The sequence below is a fragment of the Lactuca virosa genome, chromosome 2 (assembly GCF_052849685.1).
Source record: "Lactuca virosa cultivar CGN04683 chromosome 2, Lactuca_virosa_CGN04683_v6, whole genome shotgun sequence".
Lineage (NCBI taxonomy): Eukaryota > Viridiplantae > Streptophyta > Magnoliopsida > Asterales > Asteraceae > Lactuca > Lactuca virosa.
The window spans coordinates 201,285,486-201,306,342 of NC_136427.1; the positions used below are offsets into that span (position 1 = coordinate 201,285,486).

The 20,857-nt window shown below is 39.3% G+C and overlaps 1 protein-coding gene across 2 annotated transcripts; it reads left to right on the forward strand.

Annotated features, from left to right (window-relative positions):
* The first annotated feature begins 1,281 nt into the window (after positions 1-1,281).
* Positions 1,282-20,606, forward strand: LOC145160013 (cysteine-rich receptor-like protein kinase 2). 2 transcript variants are annotated; one of them, XR_013737982.1, is made up of 8 exons: positions 1,282-1,768; positions 2,844-3,262; positions 3,373-3,492; positions 18,941-19,056; positions 19,195-19,402; positions 19,486-19,717; positions 19,803-19,945; positions 20,266-20,368. XR_013737982.1 is itself a non-coding variant. In XM_079079070.1 (8 exons), exons 1-8 carry the CDS (start codon positions 1,386-1,388, stop codon positions 20,518-20,520), a joined length of 1,887 nt encoding a protein of 628 aa, XP_078935196.1. In that variant the 5' UTR covers positions 1,282-1,385; the 3' UTR covers positions 20,521-20,606. The 2 variants fall into 2 exon arrangements, 1 of the variants encoding a protein (XP_078935196.1); XM_079079070.1 differs by having other exon boundaries at positions 19,792-19,945; positions 20,266-20,606.
* Positions 20,607-20,857: the final 251 nt, after the last annotated feature.

Genomic DNA, 20,857 nt, shown 5'->3' on the forward strand with positions numbered 1-20,857 from the left:
GTATTTTTTAGGTATTGAGGTAGTTGGATCAAAACATGGGATTTCTATGTGTCAAGGGAAATATGTTCTAGACCTATTCACATAAACTGGAATGTTGGACTGTCGGCCCTCAGACACTCTTATCGAAATGAACCACATACTAAATATGTATCCAGACCAAACACCAACAAACAAGAAACGATATCAAAGGTTAGTGGGAAAACTGATATATATCTCTCACACTCGAGCCGACATTGCTTATGTTGTTAGTGTAGTGAGTCGGTTCATGCATTCTCCAAGCGAAGATCATATGAATGCATTTCTTAGAATATTACGATATCTGAAAGGCTCCCCAGGAAAAGGTTTATAGTTCAATAAAAATCAATTTCAAGGAATAAGTAGTGGTTATACTGATGCAGACTAGTTTGAATATAGAGCAAATGGGAATTCTACATCAGGCTACTTGACATTCGTAGAGCGAAATCTAGTCACCTGGAGAATTAAAAAACTAAAAGTGGTTGCTCGATCAAGTGCTGAAGCTGAATACATAGGGATGGTTCACGGAGTGTGTGAACTACTGTGGATTAAACGAATTTTGAGAGATATTGGAATTGTTCAAAGTGACCGAACTTGATCGCCACTTCATCAAGGATCACATTGAAAAGAAAACAATTTGTCTCCCTCTTGTTGCGTCAAAAGACCAACTTCCTGAGATGCTTACTAAAGTCATATGTGGGAGAGTTTTTCAAAGCTCTCTTAGCAAGCTGGGAATGATTCAGCTTGAGGGGGAATGTTGTTTGAGAGCTTCCCTATAAAGATAAATATGGGATTTATTCACATTGATTCTCTCATATCTTATATTTTCTTGTAATTATTTTTCTTCCTGTTATAGGATTGTTTCCTTTTTTTCACTTTAACTTTGTGTATAAATTGGGTTTTTTTCCCAAGAAGATGAATATACACAATATTAGAAATATTGCTCTATGTTTTATAGTTTTGGCTATTTTTTTATGCAGTTTTATAAACGCACCATTAAATGAGGGTATTTTTTTGATGTGATATTTGTTAATGCGGTTCAATACTCGTATCAATTAATCATTTTAACCGCATCACCAAATTGTTTTTGTACTAGTGTATTATCAACCTTTTGTCACAATGAATTAACAACATCAATTGGTTTTATGATTATTTTCCATCTTTTTCTTTCACAAATCGTAATTTGGCAGCGCAGTTTTTGTCAAGTTAAAAACATAAAATGTGATACAGCGGTGGTGACTTAAATATTTCACATTTTCCCTTAAATTGACTATTTATGGAGCTATACCTATCTTCTCTCTGCGGTATTATTTTCCATATAATCTAGCAGACACGGTCACAGGAGAGCAAATTAAGAGGGGAGAAAGAGGATGCCAGCTTTAGTTGTGGCCGTTCTAATTGTATTAGTAGTGGTTGTGAAGGTAGGAGTTGCACAATCCAGCACCAACGATAGCAATACTAACACGCCCCTTAGATTTTACTGTGGCAGCAATGATGCGATGTCTCCTACAAGTTTTTCTAGGAATCTTCACTCTTCGTTTTCTCAACTCAGAAGCCAGTTGTCGAAAGCTGGTGTTTATTATGCCAGAGCCCAGAACTTGGAAAACGGGGATGCTGTATATGCACTCGCCCAGTGCCGGAACTATCTCTCAGCGGCCCGCTGTTTGGATTGCTTTGATGTATCCGTATCTGTAGTTGAAACATGTGGTTCTGCTAATGGTGCTACTGTCTATCTCGATAACTGCTTTCTCAGGTGAGTACTTTTCTTTCAGTTCTTTCCAAATTATTAAATAAAATAAAATTGCTTTAACTTTACGAGGTTCTGTTTGAGATTTGTTTATCCATAATCATTTTTTTCAGTTGTCATACATAACGGATAATGCTAAGTTATTGTACTAAAAAATGCAATGTTAATCAAATGTGTAAGAAATTTAGAAGGATATAATACAGTTCTTAATTATTATGTCCACGCGTTGTACATACTACATATATTGTTTATTATATAAAAATCTCTAACGGTAAAGTTGACATGCGCACGTATCAATCAGTGTACACGAAATCGACGAATATGGTGAATTATATATTGGTCAACGTTCAAATAGTCATTAAATTCACCAGCCGTCATTATTGATTCTCAAAATAGTTATATGTGAAGAGAGGTTATCAATATAAAATTCTAGTCGTATTATACGTCTCTTTCAGCCATTAAGTTATGAACAAACATATATAGTAAATTAAGAACCTTTCTCTTGGTGGTGTAATAGCAAGTAAAAGAAGGATGCACTTATAAATTTCCTTATACATAAATGTAAATCTTTATGGAGATTTAAAATATGTCTCCTGATCATTTTTTCCATCTTTAAAAATTAAAAAGTATTTACGATATATCTAGACTAGTGTTTTGTTATTAAACAATTTAAAGGAGATTATAGGGAACCGATAGGAAACCGAAGACTAGTGGTTAGTTATAAAAGTGGGGTCTTGTGATGGCATATTGCAACACTGGCCATGGGTAAAGCATTATAGATTTACTATTTTTACCATAACTGAAAAACTGCTCATCAAATGATATAAATACAATACAACAGGCCTTGACCCGACATACATATACAAAGAGACTCGTCCTAACTGTAAATATAATACATATATTAATAGTAAGATATGTCTTTCATGGAGAGGTAACAAGTTCAATCTGTTATCAATAAAAATTAATTATAAATTGTATTTATCGCTAATAAATTCAGACTTTTATATTTTATAAATTAGTTTGACAGAACATTCCCATGTTTTTGTATATTTTTATTGATACATCTTTTATGTTGATTAAGATTTGAGAACTACGACCAATTTTATGATGACCCAGAAGGTAGTTTAGATGCTTCTATCGCCCCACTAGGAATATGTGGTAATGAGTCAACATCTCAGTCAATAACAACCTTCAATCAAGCAGTAGAGGACTTATTATCAGACATTCGAGTTGCTACCCCAAGAACTTCTGATTTCTACACAGCATCCAAAAGGCAAGTTCGTGACAGTAATACTACACTATATGCAATTGGACAATGTGTTGAGAATGTGAGCCAGGTAATTTGCAAAGACTGCTTGAGTACATCATATAATAGCTTATACAATTGTCTTCCTGCTGCTGAAGGAAGAGCTATTAATGTTGGATGCTTTATGAGGTATTCCGAGTTTCCATTTTTTCAAGATAACCAGACAATTAACCTCATACCTTTACTAGATGAAGGTGAGCACTTTCTTAATTATATGTTGCTTTGTTTAAAAATCTCCATGTTTACAATCTTTTTTATCTCTATAACAATATTGAGAATTGTATTCCGTCAATTTGTGTCACAGAGCGGTCAAACATATTTGGCATTATCATTGGAGTAAGTAGCAGTGTAGCTCTTCTTCTGATAATAATTGCTTTATCCTTCTGGTATCGGCGATGGAAAAAGTTCAAGGCTTTTAGAGAAGGTAGTATTTTTAACATATATTTTCCTATAAAACTTACTATATATGAGTCATTTAGTGAATCTTATAATAGTTTTGTGTGATTAGATCTCTAGTTTGAACCTTCACATTAATATCATGGTTCAATTACTATCCTAATGCATTCACATACACATACTCTCTCTCACATCTGGGTATCTATGTGTGTCTATGTGGGAGGATGTTAGGGATAATTTGGTAGACTATTAAGTATTAACCATGTTATTAGATTTTACTGTATGTATATGGTTTATGCGGCCCTAAAATATCTCTAATCTTGTACATATTCTTGATTAATGAGAAGGGATTAATTAGGAGAAATATTATTATTAGCATGGTATCAAGTTTCTGACCTAGCTATTGGCCTCCCTTTTAACCAATGTGACCTCCTTCTTGCTTTCCTTTGATCCCTTATCTTCTCCTACACTATGTCTACTTACAAAAGCCTACAGAATTACGAACATTAAATTGTACATTCTTCTCATTCTAGATCAAGATCATCTAAATAGTGATGCATGGTGAGAACGGTATGAAATCCATTGCAATGGATTTGGTGTCTCCGGTCCTCTCGCTGAGCCGGACAACAAAGCTCCATAAAACTCTGCTAAATCTGAATGGAATCACATTGATTCTATTGTAAAGATTTGGATCTACGATACTATCTCACATTCTCTCATACAGATGAATCAGAAGAAAAATGTAACTAACGGACAAGTTTGTAGAAACCTTGAAACCTTGTTTAGAGACAAATATGCCAGAAAAAATACCAAATGACAATGAACTTTGCAACATTGTCACTGAAGACTCAATCATTACCGAATGCTACCGTAATATCAAGACTATTATTGACCTACTTGATAATATTGATGCATCATACCCAAAAACATTTTAGTGTCCTATACCATCAATGCACTCTCTCCAAAGTTTGACCACATCTCCAATCTTATCCACCCCTTTTCACCTCTATCCACGTTCTTGGAAGCTAGGTCAATGAGGCTACTTGAAGTGCAAAAGAATAAACCAACTGTAGAGTTGAAATCTCCATGCAACTCATTCAGACAACTCAACACTCTCCTATTATTCTAGTTGTTGAAAACTAACATCATATATCTCATGGAGTAGAACAAAGTGGTGGCGGTAGTATATATTTTGACAACGTCCATGGCGACCAAATTCGTTGATAGTAGCCTCTGGTCAACAAATTCAGGGGTACGAATGGTACCCATGTGCTCATCCTCTGCATGTTGAACCCACCGCTACTCGCTACTAGGCTAACACATCTTTACCAAGGGGTCTTGCATGTCTACACCAAAACCTCACTATGCCTCGTACGCAACAACAATTCAATGGTAACTAGATTCACCCCCAATATCAACCATTTTTTGGGACTTCACCCTTCCAACAAAATAGTTCAACCCAATCAGCAAGCTCTCAATAACAAGTACATCTCTTGGCCCGGTTGACATGATCTCCTCCACCCTGGGCTTGGTTTAGTAACTCCCAAGATCAAGCAACTTCTTTTCATCGATGTTTAATGTCATGTCTTTAAATGACCCACATAATAGCAATTGATACATGGATTTGGGTGTCGCATCACATCTTCACACTGATGCATGTATAACTGGTTTCTATTAGTACCATCGGAGACACTATTCTTTCACATACCCCGTAACAACCCAAAAATTTCAGCTAATTTAAACTTTTCAAAACAACTTAGTGAGTTCCCCCAAAGTACCAACACATAAAAAAACAACAGCATGTACAGGATCCATAGCTAAAAGACTGGATTACCCCTGAGCCACAGTATGAGTTTAGCTTGCCAATCAGGCCCACAACTCATATATGGCCTGCACTTGACCCCACAACATAAGTCAGGCTTGCCCCCGAGGCCCACAGTTTTTGTCTGGCTCGCTCCCAACCCAATCAATCATCGGACTGGAAAACCAATGTTCAGCCCTTAATACGAATTTGGTATACCAACCGGCCCTTAGCTCGTATCTGGAATGCTACTGAGCCCTTAGTATGAGTCTGGCATTCCCTACCCGGCCTTCAGCTCATATCTAGATTGCTCCAATACCCTCATCGCCCTCAGTACGAGTCTGGCATACTAAACGAGTCCTCAGCTCGTATCTGGAATGCACCTGAGCCCTAGTATGAGTTTCGCATGCCCTACCCGTCCCTCAGCTCATATCTGGAATGATTCAGGGTTTGTTGGCTACAGCACGAAGCAGTACAACCTCAACCCAACACAATATGCCGACAACTAACAAACATATACAGGTAATCATGCAGATAGAAACATGGGTAGTCCTATTGATCTACCAGACTAGCATATCAAGACAAGCATGCATATCTATTCCACAATCAGCATATCGACAATATCAGGTTATCAAAGCAATGGTCCAACCTTGGTTCCTTCTACCCGAAATTATAGTGAAGAAAATTCACCTCGCACTGTCGAATCATATAGACGATCCCTGGCTTTTGGCTGACAGATCCCCGAACCGCCAATATTATGACAACACCCCATCAACAGCTGATGCCAAGGATAATTTTTTACTGCAAATCCGCTAAAATCCACGGGCTATCAGATACCACAATGAAAACCCTTCAACATCTAGCCTTTGACTCACACTATGAGTCCAAATTAGGGTAAAAGACCTTTTTATCCTTCCTCAAGCTTGGCCCAAAGCCAAGGCCCAAACTAGATGACCAAAGGCCTAAATCCAAAGTAAACATCTAAGGACCAAATATGGTCCAATTTTCCAAATTAGGCCCAAATCCTTCTGTGGGCCTGCTCCTAAGAAGGTTCAACAAGACACAACAACCTAACCATAAAAATCCAGATGACCCAATATGCTCCAACACAACAAGGCCCAAAATCGAAGCCCAAAACAAGAGAGCCCAAGTCTGCCGAGTACGTGGGGCGTACTCAGCCTCTACGCTCAACGTACAACATGGAAGGCTTGTACGCGCAGCGTACATACTTGTACGCCCATCGTATTCACCATCCATAGCCATCTTTCCAATTTAGCACTTAATCCATTAAGACTTGATTCCAAACTCAGATCTGACTACTCCAAGGTGGTTAATCACATAAAGTTGCCAACTTTATGTGCATGCATGGCTAAATGGGACTCTAGAGCTCAAAAGAGCTTAATACTTGACTTAATACATGCATGCAACCAAAACCACCATAAACTTTGCACCTTTATGCCCGAGGAACGCATGATATATTCAGATCTACAATCTACAAGCTTCAAAACAATTTTAACGCCCACTCAACAACCAAAAGGGTCAAAATGACCAAAAATAAACCAAGAAGAAGATCCATGAAACGAAAAGGCAAGGTTTGGACTTTATACCTCCCAGGCTACCAAAAGGATATGCAAATGTTAGATCTCAAAGCTTTCCTTCAAAGAACAAGTCTTCTAGCTTCTCCTTCTTCTTCTATTTCCACAAAATGAACACCAAATTCTCACCAAAGGCTCAAACATCCAACAATGGAGACTAAGACTCATTTTATAGGCTTTTGGGGCTTTAGAGGCTGAAAAGGAGACCAACCCTAAGGAATAAGGATGTTTAAATAGGGTACACATGATCAAAATTAGGGTTAACCAGCGTACGAGGCCGAGGTTCGCGATCCTTCCTTCGGATTACGCTAAGCGTACACCAATGTACGCCCAACGTACTGCCCTCGCACTAGTACGCCATGAGTACTCCCTATGTACGCCCCGCGTACTAGGGTTTCTTCTTACACCCTGAAAACTCCGAAGGCCATAACTTCTTCGCTATAAATCCAATTTTGGAGATTCTTAGATCCATAAAAAGGTAACAAGAAGCTCTACGCTTTAATCAACTCATACTTGCCTTACAATTTCCGGAACAAACATCTAATTCTCATAAAAGTCCGAGCTGACATATTACCAAAATACCCTTTGGCTCCAAAACACAACCAGACACTCAGATCATCTAAATTACATCACCCGCACCCAAAAGGGAACGATTCAGGACAGGATGTTACAACTCTCCCCCACTTTAATTACATTTTGTCCTCGAAATCAGTCCTTACCATCTCAGACATGTCGAACAGCCTAAGGGACACAACCACAACATTGAATATACCATAACCTTCCTAAGGCAACTAAACCCAACAGAACTTCCACCCGAATAAGTTGAATCCACAATCCCATGTAGAAACCCAACCTACTTTATCTGAAACTGTAAGTCTCGAACTGGTCTGACTCCTTGACAGACCGCCCATCCTAAACCAATGCTAAATCCATGACACTTATCCATCAAACTATCTATTCAATTCCTAATGATAACAATTCCATGAACATAATGAGATACGAGATATAGATTTCCTTAACTGCCGGACCGACACACTGCTGCTATAATGCTGAAACCTCATCACTTGCCTGACCTTCACACAGGTACAGACACATAAGCTAAATCATGAACCCTCCATCTAAGGCCTTGATATACATATTTCTTAACCCATATGTCTCTGACTACAGACCTTGCGCGGATACACTCACGATTCCAAACACGAGTTTACACCAAAAGCCCACTCAGAAATGGCGACTCATAATATCTTCTTGTAGACCCTTTCCTAAAACTGATGAGCATCATTTTATGAATCTACCCCCAGTCCCTAACTGGAGACACTACCAGAAACATGCAGATATGATCCTCGAAACCTACCGATCGCGAACTTCACCCAAAACAAAACCATATGATGTACCAAAACCTTAATAACCCTTGACTCTCTGCTATGCCATTACCAACCACTGCTTCGACGAGAAAAGATGATCAAACCAAAAATTCTCGCGATACATCCAACCCCTTATCGGCTCAGGTGTACCCCCACCTGGATAACCACACGGGACATTCATAAAGAACTTTATGACTTGTGACCTCATAACCAATTTCCAACTTGAAAATCAAAATCCTAACAACAGGTTGCGAACAACCAGAATTACAATGCATAACCCAAATAGACTTTTTGATACCTGACTCATACTCCCTACAACCCATGTTGCTTCCCTTATCCAAACCATCTGATTTGTGAGTCTCCCGAATCCAATCAATGCGTCAACATCGAATGTATCACAAGTAGAAGAAATGAAAAATCTTGTTCACTAGGCCCAGAGCCAATGACTGGAATACCGCTGTCAGGTCCTCGGTATAGGTCTGGATTGCCTCCGAGCCCACAACATGAGTCTTCAATGCCCTCCCTACCCCTCAGCCCATGTCTGGAATGCTCCTGAAATCACACCGACCTTGTCGTCATCGCATCATCTTCCCAACACTCCGGGACTAAAGGTACTCAACTCATTCCATTGCCTTGAAGGGACCTAATCAACTCCCTTACAATGCCGACTGAGTACAACAATGTTGCTATCAAAGTAAAACCTTATGAAAACATGGTTACACACGACCTGAGAATAGGATAACAGTTACGCTCTTGGTCCAATTTGAAGGCTATAACCCAAAAGAACCATGCACATAATTCGAGCCAAGGGCTCCAATGCTATCTTGCCCAGCTCACATGAAATACCACCACACCCATAATCCCATGCACAGTGAGAAGAAATACCATAGATAATTGAAATAATACCCCCAATCAATAACAGAAAACATCCTCACGATCGATCGAAACAAGATCCCATACTTGATTGAGACTGAATGGATTCCACCACTGCGTCACTAGCTCGAGAAGACTTCCAAGATGATCCCGAAGGTTCCCAAAACCTGAGTCTGCTATGAACCAAGTTCCCACTCCACCATTGAGGGTAAAAATACCCGAAGACCAAAGGAACATCCAACATACTGAACTTGACGACAGATTGGCCCGCCCACTGAATTTCGGCTGACAAAATTAAACTTCCAAGAGAACCTCCGTTGAACGATGAACCCCATACCAGTGGTCAAGGACACATTGACACTTAATTCAGAGAATCAAGACTCACATGGAACTGAACATACCCGCTTCTGGAAAAGATTCACTGATCAACATCTGCCCAACTAAACCGAAAACAACAATCCAAACAACGAACTGGAAAATCCCTCAACAGCTAAAATACTCAACCTGAAAATCCCAGTTCTCCCCCACTTAGGGCTCGAACTACCACCCACTGGCGTTGGAACCAATCATAACTCAAACCAGTTTAAGCATGTACTACCCTTTCTAACTCTGGAAATTACGAGCTTGATCACTACTTCTCCAAACTCGGAAAAACTGAAAGGGCATAACCCTTGCCACAAATAACGACATTCCAATCCATCAATCAACCATCCCACTTCCAGCTGAAAAACCCAAAGCCGATCATAATCATCATCCCCCTTCTTGAGTCCCGAGGCTCGAATACCCGGCCTCGAGCAAAATTTTTGAGGCCTCAAACCAAAACTCACTAGGTCTTCACCAAACAACCCAAATCAATAACGCCATTGGGGCTCAAAACACTTACCAGATCCAACTTCATGCTTGAACAGCCACAACCAAAAAGATTGACAGGAATAGAAGCACTGCTGCGAATAATAGTATCTAACCATGTTATCTTCCCCGACCAACACTTAGAATCCCCGAAATCCTCCTCGATTTGAGTAGAGATCATGTGCTTCCAGTAGTACGGTCCCAATACTACCTTCCAAACCTATCCATACTTTCCTCAAGAATCATCTCGGGTCCGCTAAGACCTAATCATGAAAATACTCTCAATACCTACTCTAAAGAGAAACAACTACACCAAAAATACTTCCTTGGCTCTCCTTGGGTTTCACCTATACCCCCTCTGCCATCAGCTGCTGAAGAACCCCTACCAACGCCATCTAATCACTTCACGAATACAATTACATGCAACCAAGCCTAAATAATCCTTTGACTAAAGGGCTCATCCCTACAACGGTTGGACTCAAACAAGAACTGCGCAATAGGTCCGAGTCCTTCATTCTAAGATTATTTAACCTTCATAACATGTAATTTTATTGTATTCATTTGATGGTTAACTCTCATCAACAAGGGTCCCACAAAGCACAAAACAAGCAGGATTCGAGCAGAGAAGCCGAATGGCACTAAAACGCAATAAAATCAGACAGATCCCCATACGAAATCCTCGATCTCAAACTCCCGCACCACGGGTGCACCTTTGCCCCGCTCTCAATCTCCCGAGAGTGGCCAATCATTCCACGCGCTGACCCGCTATGCACTGCACCCACTCCAAAAAACTTACACCAACCCCGCAACATACGTGTATGTTGGCCATACATAACACTGGATCCTATAGACAGTCGAATACTTGATCCTACCCTAAGCCCTTCATCAAAAAAGAATAGGAATCAAGGCCAAAACAAACATTCTCAGGCTATAGAATCTTAGTTATGTACAACTATGATGCATACACCAAGCAACTAAAGTAATGATCTTAATTTCATATAAAGAAGAGCCCTATGCTATGAGGCATCCTATAATCAGGCAATTCTATCATGCAATTCCTGAAGATCCCTAACCTATCACTAGCATGTTGTTCTAACATATCACAATATCAAAGCACAGTGTGGTAATTTGGGGTCAACTTACTGGCTCCGGCTGATCGTTCACATCACATCCTTTTTTGGTTATTTTGAAAGCAACTTTGAAAGTTATTTTTAAAAAATTTACGTTGAAAATCATTTTAAAAACCATTTCTCCTTAGTTTGAGACTGGATTCACACGAGTGTTCCTCCAATTCACTCAAACCAAGGCACTAATACCATCTTGTAGCATCCCAAAATTTTCAACAAATTTAAACTTTTCAAAACAACCCATTTATTAACAAAAGTGTTTACAAAAACATTGTCTCCGAATCATGATTTAAAATCAGAGTCTCCCCAAATCCAATCTGTTGAGAAACGAAGGATGTGTATGGTCACGCCTTCGCCTTGCCACGAATCATCTGAAGAACCTAAAACCATAAACAACACTGTAAGCACAAAGCTTAGTGACTTCCCCAAAAGTACCAACACATAAACAAATAGCACATAAATAACAACAGCATGTACCGGGTCCACAACTAAAAGACTGGATTACCCCTGAGCCCACAGTATGATTCTGGCTTGCCTATCGGGCACACAACTCATATTTGGCCTGCTCTTGAGCGCACATCATAAGTCTGGCTTGCCCCGAGGCCCACAGCTTATGTCTGGCTTGCTCCCAACCCAATCAGTCTTCGGAATGGAATACCAATGTTCAGCCCACATTACGAGTCTGGTATACAAACCGGTCCCCAGCTCGTATCTGGAATGCTACTGAGCCCTCAATATGAGTCTGGCATGCCCTACCCGGCCATCAACTCATATCTAGGTTGCTCCAATACCCTCATCTCCATCAATACGAGTATGGCATACCAACTGGGTCCTCAGCTCATATCTGGAATGGCCCTAAGCCCTCAATATGAGTCTGGCATGCCCTACCCGGCCCTCAACTCATATCTTGAATGCTCTAGGGTTTGTTGGCTACAACTCGAAGTAGTATAACCTCAAGCCACACAGCCGACAGCTAACAAACATGTACAGGTAATCATGCAGACAGAAACAAGGGTAGTCTTATTGATCTACCAGACTAGCATATCAAGACTAGCATGCATATCTATTCCACACTCAACATATCGACAATATCAGGTTATCAAACCAATGGGCCGAACTTGGAGCCTTCGACCCAAAAGTATAGTGAGGAAAACTCACATCGCACTACCGAATCATACAGACAATCCCTGGATGATGGCTGACAGATCCCTAAACCGTCAAAATCAAGACAACACCCTCATCATCATCTAATCCCACGAATAATTTCTGACTATAGATCCGCTAAAATCCACGTACTATCAGATACCACAATGACAACCCAACAACATCTAGCCCCTGACTCACATTATGAGTCCAAATTACGGTAAAAGACCTTTTTAACCTTTCTCAAGCTTGGCCCAAAGCCAAGGCCCAAACTAGATGACCAAATGCCCAAATCCAAAATAAAGATCTAAGGACCAAATATGGCCTAATTACCCAAATTTGACCCAATTCCTTTTGTGGGCCGGCTCCCAAGAAGGTCCAACAAGACACAACAGCCCAACCATAAAAATCTAGATGGCCCATTTTGGTCCAACACAACCAGGCCCAAAACCGAAGCCTAAAAGGAGAGAGCCCAAGTCTGTCGAGTATGCGTGGCGTACTCAGCCTCTATGCTCAGCGTACAACATGGAAGGCTTATACGCGCTACGTACATACTTGTACGCCCAACGTACTCACCATCCATAGCCATCTTTCCAATTTAGCACTTAATCCATTAAGACTTGGTTCCAAACTCAGATCTATCATCTCCAAGGTGGTTAATCACATAAAGTTTCCAACTTTATGTGTATGCATGGCTAAATGGGACTCTAGAGCTCAAAAGAGCTTAAGACTTGAATTAATACATGCATGGAACCAAAACCACCTTAAAGTTTGCACCTTTATGCCCAAGGAACCCATGATATATTTAAATATACAATCTACAAGCTTCAAAACAACTTCAACTCCCAATTATCAACCAAAAGGGTCAAAATGACCAAAAATGAACCAAGACGAAGAGCCCTAAAATGAAAAGTCAAGGTTTGGACTTTGTACCATCCAGGCTACCAAAAGGAGATGTAAATGCTAGATCTCAAAGCTTTCCTTCAAAGAACAAGTCTTCAAGCTTCTCCTTCTTCTTCTAGATCTACAAAATGAACACCAAATTCTCACCAAAGGCTGAAACACCCAATAAGGGAGACTAAGAATCTTTTTTTTAGGGTTTTGGGGCTTTAGAGGCTGAAAAGGAGGCCAACCCTAAGGAATAAGGATGTTTAAACAAGGTACACATGATCAAAAATTAGGGTTAATGCACCCCTCGTACGCCCATCGTACGAGGCCAAGGTTCGCGATCCTTTCGTCGGGGTACACTAAGCGTACACCAATGTACGCCCAGCGTACTACCCCTCGCTCTAGTACGCCCTATGTACGCCCCGCATACTAGGGTTTCTTCTCACACCCTAAAAACTCCGAAGGCCATAACTTCTTGGCAATAAATCCAATTTCGGCGATTCTTATATCCATGAAAAGGTCACAAGAAGCTCTACGCTTTAATCAACTCATACTTGCCTTACAATTTCCCGAACAAACATCCAATTTCTATAAAAGACCGAGCTGTCATATTACCAAAATACCCTTTGGCTCCAAAACACAACCGAACACCCGCATCATCTAAATTACATCACCCACACCCAAAAGGGAACGATTCGGGCCAGGGCATTAAATGCCTATTCTTTTTGCACTCTTACTCTAATCATGCCCTCATCACTCATAATATTATAAAAAATCTTAATTTTTTATGTCAACTTATGTGTGATAATTAATGTCGTAGTGAAGTTAATACATCTTTTTTAGACCCATCAAATATGATGTCTCGGTCACCCCCGATCAACAAGTGTTTCACTTTTAGCTCTCAATACATGCGGCCTTTATCTACTAACTTCCACGTCAAGCTCTCATCTCCTAGGCATCGTCTCTTTGGCATAATGTCTCGGTCACCCCGATGAACACGTGTTTCACTTTTAGCATATAGTAATTAATTCCTTATACAACCAATCGGGCTCATTTATCTCAAGTGTGTAGATTAGGCAAACATGTTCATTCGCCTTTAGTCTATCAAATTTTATTGTGTCTGTTCCATTTCATTTATTTTATTATAGTATATAGACCTCTCCTATTTGAAGTGTTAGTGGAAATAAATATTACATTATTTTTCTTTATCATTATTCATATATTCCTTGGGTTAATATGTTAGACGCAAGATCTGACTTTTTTTTTCCAAATTCCTTCGGTCTGTGCTTATCTTAAAAACCAATTCCTCTTTCATGTTCAAGCCTTTCAACGTGATAATGGTGGAGAGCTTAACGGCTCCAAGTTCCACCATTCATGTGATATAAACCATACACACATTTGGTTGTTATATCCTTACACTTCCCAACCAAACCAAAATCTAAATGGTTGCTTCGAATAATTAATAATGCTATACGCACCTTACTATTCCATTGAATCTTACCACCCATTTATTGGGTTAATGATCTCCACATGGAAACTTACATGTTCAACAAACTCTTATCTACCAATTTACAAAATGAAACTGCAATCCAAAAAACCCATCTACACTCACCTTCGAGTATTTGGATGGTAGTGCTACCCACATCCTACTCCACCACACAAACTTTGACCTCACTCCACCCTGTGCATATTTCAGGGCTTCCAACTCCATCATAAGAGATACTGTTGTCTTAACATTCAAACCAATAAAATTATTTTATCCCGATAAATCACATTCAAAGAAACAATCTATCCATTTGGATCAATGAAACAAAATAACCCTCCTTCCCAAAACTTCCTAGAGATTTCTCAAGACCCAAATCTATACTCCACTCGATTCTTACACTATCCCTCCATCTCCCACTCCTCCGATTAACCACTACCCACCGCTACCCGGCCTTAACCATCTTCTCCAACTTATAACCCATGTGAAAACCTTATCCATAGCCACACCATCGACATCAAATTTTGCCACCACCCATCTAGACAAATCCTTTAATGTTCCAGTAGCTGCAACGTGTTTCATAACCAACCCCTTACCACTTATGTCCCTCTGACAACAGTATCGCCACATATACTGCCATGACATCGCCTCCCTCTTTCCACTTATTCACACCTCTCTCTCTCTCTCTCTCTCTCTATATATATATATATATATATATATATATATATATATATATATATATATTTCTCATTTGTCACTCTAACGCTCCAGCGTACTTGCAACAGCGGAGTATGCCTAATCATAAATGAATATATATATATATATATATATATATATATATATATATATATATATATATATATATATATATATATATGTATATATATATATATATATATATATATATATATATATATATAACATATTGAGTAATCATATATGATTATGGTGGTTGGTGGAAGAGGATGTGGTGTTGGCAGAGGTGGTGTGTAACATCCATAAAAATTCATAGAAATTTAAACTTTTTCATATTTGTTTACATTGTAGTTTTCAAAACATGTTTAACATCAAAGAGTTTCCAAAATCACAAAACACAACATGAGGAGGTGCACGATCAAGCCTTTGCCTTCCCACGCTCATCTGAGGTGCCTGAAACACAATCCAAAACTGTAAGCCCGATGCTTAGTGATTTCCCCCAAAATACCAATACAGAAAAAAATAGCACAAATATAATAACAACATGCAATGGGTCCACAACTAACATACTGGATTACCCCTGAGCCCAAAGCATAAGTCTGGCTTGTCCTTGGCCCACAGCTTATGTGTGGCTTGCTCCTTGGCCCGATCAGTCCTCAGACTTAATACCACTAAGCCCTCAGTACGAGTGTGGCATGCCATTCCCGACCGCCAACTTGTATCTGGAATGCTCATGAGCCCTTAGTATGAGTCTAGCATGCCCTCCCGTCCCTTAGCTCATATCTGGTATGCTCTAGGGTTTGTTGGCTACAACACGGAGCAGTACAACCTCAACCCAACGAACATAATATGTCGACATATAACAAATACTATCATATACAGATAAACAGACAGTATCACAGGTAGTCCTACAGATCTACCATACTAGCATATCAAAACTAGCATGCATATCTATTCCATACTCATCACATCAACAAATATTAGGTTATCAAACCAATGGGCCGCCCTTGGTGCCTTCGACCCAAAAGTACAGTGCAGAAAACTCACCTCACAAGCTAAACCGAACTGATAAGGCCCGACTCTGAATCCCAGCTCTCTAATTAATGCCTACATCCACCAAGTTACCCATTCCATCAAAATCCCAATAATACCCAAAATACCCTCACAAGTCAAATGTGTTCAAAAATGGTCAAACTTGGTCAAATTCAAAGTCAACTGGTCAAAGTCCATAAACTCACTGAGTCAACCTAGCTGATTCAACCTAACCGGGTTAACTCAACATGGGTTGACCCATGCGAGTACATGGGGCGTACTACGGAGGTAAACTGAGCGTACAAGGAACCTCTCATTGACCAGCTTATGGGGTGGCTGGCCGAGTACACGGGGCGTACTCCTACCTACGCTGGCCATAACTTCGCAACCCTCAAATCTTCATTAAGTGCTTAATGGCTTAAGCACTTAAGCCTATATTTCAGATCCACGGTCCAAATGTACTCTAAAGTCATAAAGTCTCTAACTTTACGACTTTGCACATCCATAAAGTCCTTAATGCAAGGTCTTAATCCATTAAAACGTTCTACAAGAAACATGGAGCCAAACTAGCTAAAGGAACCTTATTTTTATGGCTTGGGACCCTTCTTAGGGTATGAAAGAACAGACCAAATCGGTCAAAACCAAACATGCATAGAAATGACACTCTTGGGACAAGAAGAGGCACAAAAAGCTACCAAAACGACATCCAAGCAAACAAAGCATCAAGGTGAAGATTTTTTTTACCTTATGGAGCTTCCCACGAAGGTGATGATCCAAGATCCACAAACTTGCTTCAACTTCTAAGCTCCTCGGTGAAACTCCTTCTTCCTTAATCACACAAAGGACACACTTTTATCAAAATGCACTCTTATGGGGTTCGGGTTTGCCAAAAACGACTCAAGGGCTAGGAAGTTGAAAACATGGGGGGTAAATGGTCCATAAAGATGCTTAAATACTCCACAAACCCTAAAAAGTAGGGTTCTCCTTCGGACATTAGTATGCCCAGCGTACTAGGGCGCACCCTAGTACGCTTAGCGTACCCACATGTACGCTTAGCCTACACCTCCTGCCCCAAAATTACAATCTTTCCCTAGTGCTTCCCAAGGCCACTTCCTTTCAATCCAAGGACCAAAATGACATAATTCAAAACCAAAGGAGGGATTTGAAAATACCTGAAAACTGGGGTGTTACAGTATAGGTGATGGAGGTGCCTGTGGTGTGGTCAGGCGGTGACATTGGTGGTGGTAGTGCTTGTGGCGGTAGCGGTTATGGTGATGGGGAAGGTGCAGGAGGAAAAAGGGACGGACGGCGCTGAATAATCATTTATGATTATAACCTCCTGTCGTGCGGGTATGGTGGAGCATTAGAACGACAAGTGAGAAATATGTGGTTAAGGACGAATATATATATATATATATATATATATATATATATATATATATATATATATATATATCTTCTACACACCCATGGCTTCATGTTCTCGTGGCGGTATCCATAAACTAATATAAAAACTTAATCTCAATATCGAGCCCTTATGTCCTATTCCATGTATGTACTAATAGGCATTCAAATCCCTAGCTGGCGAGGTCTACATCAATTATTTTAGGTATCTAAGTTACTTTCTTGGTATTGTAGTTTCGCATGATCGCTGACACATGTTCTTATCTTCACCATAATATGCCTTGGAGATTCTATAATGAGCAAGTATGGTTAATTATAAACCAACTCTTCACCTCGACTGATGCATCGACCAAACTAGATAACAAATGTCCTCTATACTAAATCCAAATCATTATAACAATCTTGTTGGGGCCCTTTAGTGCCTGACTTTTACTATGCCCGATATCACTTACGGTATGCAACAAATATATCTTTACGTGTATGACACGAGAGTGCCACTACACTACTCGCAAAAGAGTTCTTCATGTACATTCGTGGAACCATTACTCGTGACCTACATCTTTATGCTTCCCACTTGCGGCTTCACTATTTATCATATGTGGATTAGGCTAGCTACTTCACCACATGATGCTCCATGTCTGGGTAATATGCCTTTCTTATTCACAACCTTTTCTTATGGTCTTCGAAGCATCAGGTACCATTTCTCACTGAAGTTATGATGGAGAATACAAGGATGTTAGCAAATTCACTGGCGAAAACATGTTGGCTTCAAAACTTACTTCGTGAGTTCTACCACCCGACTAATAGGGTGACTATTATATGTTGTGATAATGTTAGTGAAGTTTACTTGTCAAATAATTCGGTTCAGCATCAACGCATCAACCATATTGACATAAACATTCACTTTGTGCAGGTGAAAGTGGTACCACCCGTACTCTTCACAATATACTATTATTTTCGCCAAAGTCCTTCATTTCATTTTGCTCTTGTGTGGGGAGTATGATTATTTGTATAAGGCTTAGGATATATCTATCGGTCGTATATTTGTATATTGTATGTTTGGCGTTAATTATCATCGAAATTTTGTATATATTTGTGAATATTGAGAAGGGGTAAATTAAGAGAAATTGTTTTATTAGATATATCCTTAATTTATATCTTGTTTTGTTTCTTTGATTGCCCCCACTAATCAGATCTGCTCCTATACATGTGATTCTTTAGATACATTGGAGTTGAAAGGCGCAAGAAGTTATAGTTACCAAGATTTGAAAAAGGCAACTAATAATTTTAGTGAAGAGTGTTTAATAGGAAAAGGTGGTTTTGCCGAAGTATTCAAGGTAACGGAACTCTTGAATTACGCATCAAGCGTTTATAATTTTAGGTGTATTATCTCTTAGGGATACATAATTTTTTTCTTTTTAATTTGTGGACATGGGATAATTAACGTAGTACAATGTGAAAATAATCGTCTCCAGGCCACTGTAGATACCGGGGTTGTAGTGGCTGTCAAGAAACTCCATGTGGGGCAAAGTGCAAAGAAAGAATTTGAAAATGAAGTTAAGCTTATAAGTAATGTTCGTCACCGAAATCTTATTCTACAACTAGGATGGTGTATTGATGGGCCTGAACTACTCCTTGTGCTAGAATACATGCCCCATGGAAGTCTAGATAAGTTCTTATGGGGTACGTTTATTATGTTGACATATGGATATAATTATTAACATGATGGTGAAAAAAATGCATCACTTATAAATTATCATGGACAGGTGAAAAAAAGGGATCTCTAAATTGGAAACAACGGTCTGACATTATCTTCGGGATTGCAAGAGGTCTCGCCCATCTACATGGAGAATTCCATGTCAAGATCATTCATAGAGATATAAAGTCAAGCAACATTCTCCTTGACCACGAATTCCAACCAAAAATTGCAGATTTTGGGTTGGCTAGGTTCCAACCAGAGGATGAAACCCATGTTAGCACCCGGTTTGCTGGTACTATGTAAGTTTCTATTTAAGTTCAATTTCTATAGATCCAGTTGATTATAATATATTTCATACTAAATTATATCATAGGGGCTACACAGCACCAGAATATGCAACCCGTGGACATTTATCTGAGAAAGTAGACACTTACAGCTTTGGAATTGTGGCCCTTGAAGTCATTAGTGGTTGGAGGTGCTGCGACGTGAACCATAGTGGGCCTCAAATGAAATACCTTCTTGATCATGTAATATATAACCTTCCAACTCTCCTATTTGGAAATTCGGCATTACTATATACCTACTACTTTGCAAAAGCATATGGATTTTAGTCGAAATAGTGTATGAAATTATACATAACTACATGGACTTTTATTTAAAGCTTTCCTCTTGAAAAGGAAGAAGCATCATATTTTACAACTTATTTTTATAATAGGTTCATGATAGATATGTGCTCTCTTCTATTATAAACTTGTGTAAATGTCAAGTAGTGATGGCCTTCACACGTTTGCTATTTTGTCTAGTTGTGACTTACCACTTTTTTTCTTCATGGTCTTCTGGATGATAGGCTTGGCAGTTATACGAGGAAGGCTTACATATCAAATTGATTGATGAAACCTTATATCCAAATGAATATAATGAAGAAAACGTTATGAAGATCGTGGAGATAGCTCTAATGTGCACTCAGTCACCAGCTTCTTTAAGACCCACCATGTCTGAAGTTGTTTTAATGTTGTCCAGTGGGCCAACTTTGGGGCAAAGACAAATTTCTCGGCCTACCTTCATTGATTCCGATAGGAGAATTCACATAGGTGGATTTTAAAAATGCCCATGATAGAAACAGCAACTTACCAATGTGGACAAATACAGTTAAAAGGCAACAGAAATAAATTAAGCAATGGAATTGTGAACTTGATAATATTAAAATAATAAAATTATATGAAATATTTGAATTATTTGATTAATAACTGACTATTTAACTTGAATAAATGTTTCTTTTTAATAACCATTGTATAAAGTAAAAGACAGGCGCAAAATAAGGAGAGGTTTTTTTTAACAACATTTTTTCATTAAAAAAAAAAAGAGGGCCCAACAGGAGCTCTGGGCAAAGAGAGTACAAAGGTCGGCCGGAACACGAGCATTAGATTTAGGGGGGCCGG

Excerpts from the sequence above, each read along its gene's own strand:
- LOC145160013 (XM_079079070.1), top strand. The coding sequence starts at position 1,386 with ATGCCAGCTTTAGTTGTGGCCGTTCTAATTGTATTAGTAGTGGTTGTG. Across the intron at positions 3,493-18,940 it reads GTTCAAGGCTTTTAGAGAAG|ATACATTGGAGTTGAAAGGC; the intron begins GTAGTATTTTTA and ends GTGATTCTTTAG. Across the intron at positions 19,946-20,265 it reads TGAAATACCTTCTTGATCAT|GCTTGGCAGTTATACGAGGA; the intron begins GTAATATATAAC and ends TCTGGATGATAG.